At 41.0% G+C, this 9,812-nt stretch overlaps 1 protein-coding gene and 1 long non-coding RNA gene across 2 annotated transcripts; one reads left to right on the top strand and one right to left on the bottom strand.

Moving 5' to 3' along the window:
* Positions 1-1,687: 1,687 nt before the first annotated feature.
* On the bottom strand, positions 1,688-4,440 carry LOC310669998. The gene is made up of 2 exons (XR_014507473.1): positions 4,103-4,440; positions 1,688-2,021 (listed from the first exon to the last, which is right to left on the bottom strand). It is a non-coding gene; the product is annotated as an uncharacterized lncRNA (long non-coding RNA).
* A 638-nt stretch (positions 4,441-5,078) lies between these two features.
* LOC310669997 (PC4 and SFRS1-interacting protein-like) lies at positions 5,079-9,375 on the top strand. Its single transcript, XM_083458574.1, has 6 exons — positions 5,079-5,212; positions 6,263-6,491; positions 6,988-7,103; positions 7,692-7,747; positions 8,702-8,772; positions 9,223-9,375. The coding sequence occupies exons 3-6, from the start codon at positions 7,090-7,092 to the stop codon at positions 9,358-9,360; spliced, it is 279 nt and encodes a 92-aa protein (XP_083314700.1). The 5' UTR covers positions 5,079-5,212; positions 6,263-6,491; positions 6,988-7,089; the 3' UTR covers positions 9,361-9,375.
* The last annotated feature ends 437 nt before the right edge of the window (positions 9,376-9,812 follow it).

Raw genomic sequence — 9,812 nt, 5'->3', positions numbered from 1 at the left:
TGAAATAGCAGCCATTTAAAGTAATTAAAATTTCAAACAAAGCTTGATTGCAGGTCAGGTTTTGTCTTCTCATCTCTAGTCGATTGCAGGTGGTTTACTTGTCTCAGTACTCCATGGGTCTTGATGGATTCTAGGTTAGCCGCCATTTGTATAGACCCCAGCCCGTAATTGCATTGTTTATGGAACCATGGAGCCTGGATTTTATGCATAATAGACTAGCGAAGAATATCCAGTGGCACTTTCTAACCTAGTTTTTCCAAGGCTGATGGTTCCAGCCCTGTTATCTCTGTCTAAATTCTTCACACCTTTCTTCCATTCACTACATATTATGCTGCCATGGCCACCCAACTTCTATGTATGGAAGAGCAACAATGCTCCTAGAAGAGGTCTGTAGTGTCGCAATTTCTCCTCCAGCCACACTCCAAAACTAAGCAAGGCTGGCTGTTTCAAAAACCATGCAGGTGAATGCTTAAGGGATAAAATCAACAGGTGCAGGAGGGACTAAGCACTCCTTACTGCCCACTGAATCTCTCTGCAAATGCTCACCCTTATAGTGACTTAAATTTGCACGTCCTACAATCTCAGAACGACCAAATTTTTCATCAAACCCCTTTTATCTTTCAATGTTACCTGTTAAAACTGAATTTACCTGTTACTTTCAGCAACAAATTCTGCTTAATAGTCTGCATTTTGGGTGATTTCGCACCTCTGCAAAAAGCAACTGTAGTAGAACGTTACAGGAGGAAGAATAAACATTACCACTTAACAATTCCAGGAATGCTTATCTGCAGCTAGGTGTAAAAATGCATAGGCAATTACTACCTAAAGCTGGGGGCCGAATGAGTACTTCCATTGGGCTGGAAGAGAGACTTGTTATCTATTTCCATGGCCAGCATACGCAGAATAAATGGTGAAAAATATAGAATCATAGAAAAGCAGGAATCGCAACATACCGTCCCCAATCCAATTTGACACCATGCATGTCTTCACAGAGCTCTGAGATTATATAGCTCTTTGGGTATAGAATGATTTGTAGTGAGAGGACACTCAGCCATGATTATGAACAGCCATAGTTGTCAGGTAGACAGAGAAAACTAAACTGACAGTTCTTGATGAACCCAGAATTTATTTATTTTTTAAAGGTGCTATTTCCCCACTATATGGGCTTTGACTTTGTGACCACTAAATGGTCATTAAACAAGTAGCCAAAACATTAGTACCCAGCTGGTGTGAGAGAAATTTAATTAGAACCTGGCAGCTGGGTCCAATACCAGGTTTGACTCGGTGGACTCGTTCAAAAGAAAATACTAAATGAAAAACAGACCCATCTGTCCGGCAGAAGCTCCAGGGATTCATGGAATTAAGGGAGCAATGTTTTCCCCCTGTAATTTATCATTCATTGTGTAAACTCAATATAGCACTGAAGGTCACCGTATCTGAGGTGCAACAGGCACAGCAACAAAATTTGATTTCAGTAACATACCCCTTTCACCTTTAGGTGATGAACGGTCCAATACAAGTGATTCTTGCTCAGCATTCTAATGCCACGATTTACAAAACGTAGAGCGAGCTTCCCTGCAGAAATGTATTTTTGCCTTTTCCAGGTTTCCGATTTGAGAGGCAACTTGACTGGACTCAAGATGAAGAGACTCAGAATGTAACTTGAAAAAAGAGACACTGCACATACTTTTGTAAACCAAAAAATCTTTAATAAAAATATGTTTAAAAAAGATGATGTAGATTCTTCCAGGTTGCGTAGCAATTCTAATGGTAACTACTAGCTGAAAAGAACAACAGTTTTAAGTACAGCACTTGGCTGGTCCAGCAGCTACAGAAGCACATCACGACGACTATCTTCCTTCTTGACAAAGCCTTAGTTAAAAATCCCTGGATCAACATAGGGATAAGCAAGGAACTCTCCTAATTTTTTGCCCTCGGCATCGTAGTGCAGCATTCGGAAGCAGACGTCACAGAAGAAAGAGGGGTCTTCTGGAGCGAGGCTGTCGTCGTTAGTCACCCATCTGTAGGTTCCAAGACAAAAAAAGGTTAACAGGCAATCTGTAACACAAGCACCAAACCCTGGTTACTGCCACTCCCTGAAATTAAATTATGCCCCCAAAATTAATAAAGAGCTCCTGAACAGCCAACATAGCTGAATTAAGGACAAGAAATGAAGGCAGTACCTTCTTGACGCGGGTGGCAATGTGGGTTAAACCACAGAGCCTAGGACTTGACGATCAGAAGGTCGGCGGTTCGAATCCCCGTGACGGGGTGAGCTCCCGTTGCTTGGTCCCTGCTCCTGCCAACCTAGCAGTTTGAAAGCACGTCAAAGTGCAAGTAGACAAATAGGTACCACTCCTGTGGGAAGGTAAATGGCGTTTCTCTGCGCTGCTCTGGTTCGCCAGAAACAGCTTAGTCATGCTGGCCACATGACCCGGAAGCTGTACGCGGGCTCCCTCAGCCAATAAAGCGAGATGAGCGTTGGAACCCCAGAGTCGGTCACGACTGGACCTAATGGTCAGGGGTCTCTTTACCTTTACCTTCTAGACGCAGAAGGTACAATTGCAAAATTAATAAAAACTGAACCTGTTAAGTCTTTTGCACTATTCATGGCACTTGTAACAACTAGAAAACGGAGCTTTAGCTGATGCGGATTTCTCCTGCCTGCTGAAGGAAGGTGGTGATGATAATGAGGGCTCTTAAATATCTAACTCAATAAACAAAAGTTTTAATTCCTTGACTGCCTGCAAATTTTGAAGCAGGGGTCCCAAAGGACTGAAGTGCCAGCCCCCCTGACTGCCCACAACTCGTACCCCTTCCCACTAAGGTGCAGAATTTTCAGCCACTGAATGTGGTAAATACATAGCCCTTTTTGTAACCTGCAGCTAGCTAGAGAGCAAGGCCACAGCTCCACACGTATAAAACGAAAAACGTGGTGTATGTATGTATCCTATATTAGAGGCACTAGTGCAAATAGTGTAGTGATCAGGTGGGATTGCTATGAGGTATTATAACAAATATAGAGTAAGCCATCTGTGTCAGCAATGAAAGCATCACGTTGACGGGGTATAAACTATTTCAATATGATTCTTGATCAATCCACACCTCTGCATCCCTGTTCCATTTCTCTTTCTTGACCAGTCACGTCCATTGCCACAGTTGCTTGCCAAGAAGGCACCCTGGGCCATAAAGATAGTGGGCAAGTTTCTTTGATGTAGCTTTTCTAATATGTTAATCTTAGGATGTTAATCTTAGGGCCAGGAAACAGATCTCACATGAAGGTGATAATGATCGCTGTCCTCCTGGCCATCCTCCTCATCATGTACCGTATTTTTCACTCTATAAGACGCACCTTTTCCCTCCTAAAAAGTAAGGGGAAATGTGTGTGCGTCTTATGGAGCGAATGCAGGCTGTGCAGCTATCCCAGAAGCCAGAACAGCAAGAGAGATTGCTGCTTTCGCTGCGCAGCGATCCTTCTTGCTGTTCTGGATTCTGAGATTCAGAATATTTTTTTCCTTGTTTTCCTCCTCCAAAAACTAGGTGCGTCTTGTGGTCTGGTGCGTCTTATAGAGCGAAAAATACGGTATATTGCTTGTTTATTACCTCTGGGGTTGCCAAATGCTCTCCTTTGTAGTTCTGTTCTTTGTTTACCCCAGAAATATGTGTGCTTAATTAGTTTTGGTAGTTTAACTTTGTCCCCACGTGGGTTTGTTGAAATGCTCAGAAGAAATCTGATTGGTTCTTACGAACACTCCGTAAAAAGCTCTTTTGTGAATAAAACGACCTGGGCCAGGGGCTGGAGAGAGACAGAGAGACAGATTATTATATGCACCCTTCCCAGAGTCTTGCCGGTTCAAGCCTCTGTGTGTATTCTTATTAATCAGAGTTCAATCCTTCCTTTCCTTTGGGAACGCCTCAAATAGTTATTTACTAGCCATAGTAAATAACTGCAAAAAAAGATAATGGTTTGTTTTATTTGTTCTGGCACTATCAGAAGTCTCTAGCAGTTGTCAGTGGTATTAAATGAAATGAGCAAAACCTTTAAAGAGCACCGTGATCGAAACCTCGTGCCTCAAGGTGAAATGCACTTCTGACCACTTACCTTGCTGTGTACATCTTGCACACAAAGCATTTCTTGGTCCAAAGCCAGTGTTTCTTGGTTAACAAGGGATAGAGGCTCCTATCTAGGCAGTCATCCCGGTGAATAAGCCTTGTGCAGAGAAAGACTGTGTTAAGGGCAGACTTGGAACACAAACACTCCATTGGTAACTATGTCTCCTCCCCATCTTTTATCTTAACATTTCTATGTTAAGAGAGTGGAGTGCTGACTGACTCCAGCTACAAAAGCTGAGGCTGCTGAACAGACTCTTGGGCTGGAATATGGTTCACAGGAGGTCAAGAGAGCTAATATTATTGTTGTATCTTTAGTTTTAGATCCTACAATTTGGGATACCTGCATTTTACAAAGACACCTATCCTCTTCCCTCTGAAATTTATTCTTACGCTGTGAGTTTAGTGTGCCTGCTAAAATGGGAATATTTAGGTGAAACTTTATGGGGAAAGGAAAATATCATTGTGCATACAAACACAAACACACTACATAATGGATTGTAGTGTGCATGGTTAATTTGCTTCTGTCATCCCATAGGCATACATCTTAACAATATATGTCATTGGTATCTGCAAACTTGGGAGCTATGCTAATAATTATCTATGGAGTTGGGAGCAATGTTGTTGTAAACCTCCAGTTTTAGAGCTACAAAAGTATACAGAACATATGTTAATAAAAGTGCATTTTCGTGGGTGTGTATGTTTGGTACATTTTCTAGTATAGAATAAATTAGCATGCTTATTAAGGACTGCAACTGTTTGCCTCTATGGAAAAACAGAGAAGCCAGTATATTAGGCCTTTCATAACACTTTATTAGTATATTTTGTTTGGTTAACACATCTTGGGCTGCAGCATCTACGCTTAATTAAATTAGTCATCTTGTAGGGATGATTCTCTCCAAGACAGTCAATTAAAATTGGGTTGAAGGGAAAGCTCTACTACTGACTTTTTAATTTCATCTTTTAATGATCAGCTAAAGTGAAATAGTTAGGCTGTATTTAATTAAAACTTTTTTTATGAATCAGCTTCTGAAGTAAAGATTCCAAAACCCAGAGGAAGACCAAAATTGATTAAACCAGTCTGCCCTCCTGAGAGTGATGTGTAAGTTTGTTTTTAAGCATTGGCATTTGACATGGAGAGTTAGGAATGCAATGGGTTAAAATAGAAATTACATCAAATATGCAAGTATGTATGAATGACTTGACAGATGAGTGCTTGAAGGGGCATATTGCTATTATGGGTTGACCTCTGCTTCACCCCAGATTTGCCATGCCCTATACCCTCAGGCAGGTTCCTATGAAGATATAGCCAAGTCTCATTTTAGGTCAGAAGAGACATTTTGATTCCTAACTGAACTTCTCCCTATTGCAATGGATTCCCTGCAGCCACATAGGATAGAAGGAGGTGAGCAACTTGCTGCGGGGGCCATGTATGAAACATTACCTAGTCTCTTGATCTAGATCGTTCATGGATTATTACAGCTACTAGATGGAGATTGACTGGTTGGATCCATGAAGTGATTAACACTTCATTATGAAAGGGAGCACACAGGGCTGCTGCTTCAGAAAACACCATTGGACTCATGGTGAGCCACAAGCTGTTAAGTAGCTTCACATGCTCCTGTAAGTAATTTTGTGTTGGCTGTCAGGAGTATGGACCATTCCTTAGTTCACATTAAACAGGGGCAAAACTAGGCTTTATTTCACCCAGGTCAAAGACCCAGTTTGGCACCCTTGTTCATTTGTGTGCACACAGAGAGAGAGACAGACAGACACTAGGAGCCTCAATGATGCCCCTCTGGAGGCTTCACCTCCTGGTTGATATGGTTCCGCATGCAATAATTACTTTTCATAGGGAAGAGGAGATTGAGCTGGCTAGAGGGTAAAAGAAAATGTACAGTGGTACCTTAGGTTACATACGCTTCAGGTTACAGACTCTGCTAACCCAGAAATAGTGCTTCAGGTTAAGAACTTTGCTCCAGGATGAGAACAGAAATCGTGCTCCAGCGGCGCGGCAGCAGCGCGATGCCCCATTAGCTAAAGTGGTGCTTCAGGTTAAGAACAGTTTCAGGTTAAGTACGGACCTCCGGAACGAATTAAGTACTTAACCCGAGGTACCACTGTATTCTGTTTTGGTTTGGATTGCTTTTAGTGTTCAAGAGGAAGATAAGAGTAAAAGAAAGGGAGCTGAAGAAAAACCACCCAAAAAACTGCAAAAAAGGGATGAAGAAAGTCAAAGAGAAGAAGACAATGTAAAAAAAGACCCAGAGAAGAAAGAAGGCAAAAAAGAAGCTGAGCCAAAAAGGAAAACTGCTCCCAAAGTGGGATCAGCATCAGCCTCAGATTCTGAAGAAGACGGAGAAGAGCAGGAAGGGAATAAAGTATGTGTGTGTCCAGTCTTTCAGTTAGGGAAACCTTTTGGTGCATGCCAAGCTATATTCTGTAGCTAGTTTCTGGTGCTCCATGTGAAATGTATTTTTCTTGTTTTATAAGGTAAACTGTTAGGACCTGATTTTAATGTAAAGCCGTGGCCAACTTCAATTGCTTGGTGCCACATGGCAAAAATACTTTTAAGGACCTGATATGCTCTGTGCATCATGTGGTACTGATGATCTCATTGAAATAATGGGGCTATTTTGGAGTTATTTTGTTTAAAAGCATTTCTGTACTGCGTAATATTAAAAATCTAAGCAGTGCACAAGAATCCAACATAAAAACAATATTGGAAAAGCATATAAACAGAAATTCAGTAATAACAAGACCGATTTTTATGAGTCAGGGAAAGCTCAAATATATCTTTACAAGATGTCTGAAGCAGCTGATGGCTTCAGCTACTAAAATCAGTTTTCCTTTCTATTCAAAATTAAAATGGTACAGAAGAAAAAAGGAAGAAATATCCAAGGGCCTCACAGAAGGAATATTTTAAAAGCCCAACATGATCGTGAAGTAGCAGAGAGAAAACGTAAGCAGGAAGAGCAAATGGAAGTAGAATTGTGAGTATATTCTAACTGCTTTTGTAAAAATTGAGCAGTTATGTGACTAGGGCATTGAAAGAAAAGAAAGATTCTCTACCATTCTTTGTCTAATAGTGTCTTTGTAAATACTGTTTAAGCTGAAATCCCACAGCCCACATTTGGATAACCAAAAGACAGTAGAAAGTGGCTTAAGTGGCTTTTAGCTGGCAGAGAGACCTGCTCTCATAACAGTGTGTACACTCACAAGTTACACTACCAGAGGCCCCCAGTATACCTCCAGAGAGCTCCATGGGCAGAGGGAGGGAAACGGTTATGTTGAGAGTGGTTGCAGATCCACAGGATCCTAAGCCTCCTAACACAGACCACGAAACGGCACCAGCCTACTCTGTAGCTGACATAGTTAACTCCACTCCCACCACTGCCATTGTAGTCAATGAGAAGAAAAAGAAGAAGAATTGGAAAACAGACAGTATGACTTTAGTTGTGGCAGTTGCTCTGTCAAAGATTTCTACCACCACCAGGATTGATCTGTAAGTCTCTAAAGAATATTCATTTACTTCCAGAAGTTGATAATTATTTACTTTCAATTGTTGGATGATTTTACAGGCAAAACAAAGAAGAAGGCAAAAAACCGGAAGCTAAGAAGATGGAGAAAAAACGAGGTTTGTAGTGAAAGGTTTTTTATGTTTAGTAAATTTTGTATTACAAAGGTATACCCAAAGGAAAGCATACACAGGTGTGTGTTTTTCTGCAGTTCCCTTTTCTCCCACATGTGTAAATGTCATTTCAACTTTTAAATATCTGCTTGGAACTGACAGCATACGGTAATTTAATTTGCTTTATGACATGAAAGCTCGATGGCTTGTCAAGACTTTGTTTCTATTCATAGTGTCATTGTAGAATCCATGATACCGTTAAGGTGCTAGGTACTCTTCATACATTAAAATGTGTCTGTAGGAATGTGCCAAGAAGACTAAGCTGCTGCTTTATAGGAACATAAGTCTTACTAAAGTGTTCTAGTTTTGCTACGAAAAAGCAAATTGCATTGTCTGCGTTTCAGCTTAAATTTGTATGCCAATATTGTTTTGGCGTTGTGGTGGCGCTGTGGGTAAAACCTCAGCACCTAGGACTTGCCGATCGCATGGTCGGCGGTTCGAATCCCCGCGGCGGGGTGAGCTCCCGTCTTTCGGCCCCAGCTCCTGCCCACCTAGCAGTTCGAAAGCACCCCTAAGTGCAAGTAGATAAATAAGTACCGCTTTATAGCGGGAAGGTAAACGGCGTTTCCGTGTGCTGCGCTGGTGCTGGCTCGCCAGAGCATCTTCGTCACGCTGGCCACGTGACCCAGAAGTGTCTCTGGACAGCGCTGGCCCCCGACCTCTTAAGTGAGATGGGCGCACAACCCTAGAGTCGGACACGACTGGCCCGTACGGGCAGGGGTACCTTTACCTTTACTTTTACTATTGTTTTGAGTACTGTCAGAATAGTGCAGTTTTATTACAGGCTTCCAGTTTTGCTTTATCAGTTTTGGTGTATTTCACTCAAAGTTGCTCAAAGGCATTTTCCCCATATGGATTTTATATTCACTATCATTTAAGATACGTTTTGTTAATATTTAGAAACATCAATGGATTCACGACTTCAAAAGATACATGCAGAAATTAAAAACTCACTCAAAATCGACCACCTTGTGAGTATATTGTGCTAATACCATTTGTTTCTGAAAGCTGACAAAAGTGTGTGTTTGTGTGTGTATTGTTAAAGTGAATTAAAAATGTATATTCTTACGAAACTACTTTTCGGTTTGGCCTAGTGGTGTCCTTTCCTGACTTAGTGATATACTTAATTTGAGTTGCCTTGGATTAAATAAGAGAGATGGTGTTAACTGTATGAAGTTTAGTGTGAGGATGCAGAATGTCAGATTAAAATAGTTTGCTATATACACAGCGCCCCAAGAGAATAGTCCATTTTTTGTGAGTTAAGCCCATTCAGTTAAAATATTCCTGCTGTAAAATCACACTGAAGTCTTGTGTGTTTTTAATTTTACAATGTTTACAATGTTTTGTCCAAAATCGTGTGTAATAGTGATGTTCCCTCCACCCTCACCCTGAGATTTAACATTTGGGTTTTCATATATTAGGATGTAAACAGGTGCATTGAGGCGTTGGATGAACTTGCTTCACTTCAAGTAACAATGCAGCAAGCTCAGAAGCATGCAGAGATGATTTCAACACTTAAGAAAGTAAGATTGGTGGCTTTTCTCATAAAGAAATTATGAAGATTGTTTAGCCTGTTCATGAATCCTTTAATGTAAAACTTATTTGTTTAAAAATAGTAGAATACTGGGCAAGGATTGCAAAACTTAATTAGCAATAAAATAGACATGGGGGGGATTGCAACAAAATGTTGATCCATAGGGTACTTTTCTTCAGGGTTTATCCTCTCTATTCCCCCTTCTGTTTTCCATTCCTGTCCATCTGTCAGACAGCATTCTGTGCTCTCATAGCTTTAGTCCTCAATGAACTGTTATAGGTGTGGGTAAGCTGGAACACTGGTATGCATTTGCAGCTTCATCAAAGTATTGGCTTCCTTCATTTGTTTTTGTGGGCAGCTCCAACTTCCATCTCTGTGAACATAGAAAAATAGGTTCTTGATATGAACCAGGAAATAACCCATCCAAGTAATGAGATCATTATTTCTGCCCTTTTTAGATTTGCGTCTCTTCCTCCA

The sequence above is a fragment of the Podarcis tiliguerta genome (assembly GCF_965153285.1).
Source record: "Podarcis tiliguerta genome assembly, contig: HAP1_SCAFFOLD_295, whole genome shotgun sequence".
Lineage (NCBI taxonomy): Eukaryota > Metazoa > Chordata > Lepidosauria > Squamata > Lacertidae > Podarcis > Podarcis tiliguerta.
Note: the sequence above shows the minus strand (reverse complement) of the source record. Positions and strands in the feature narration are given on the sequence as shown.

Excerpts from the sequence above, each read along its gene's own strand:
- LOC310669997 (XM_083458574.1), top strand. Across the intron at positions 7,748-8,701 it reads GAAGATGGAGAAAAAACGAG|AAACATCAATGGATTCACGA; the intron begins GTTTGTAGTGAA and ends GTTAATATTTAG. Across the intron at positions 8,773-9,222 it reads CACTCAAAATCGACCACCTT|GATGTAAACAGGTGCATTGA; the intron begins GTGAGTATATTG and ends TTCATATATTAG.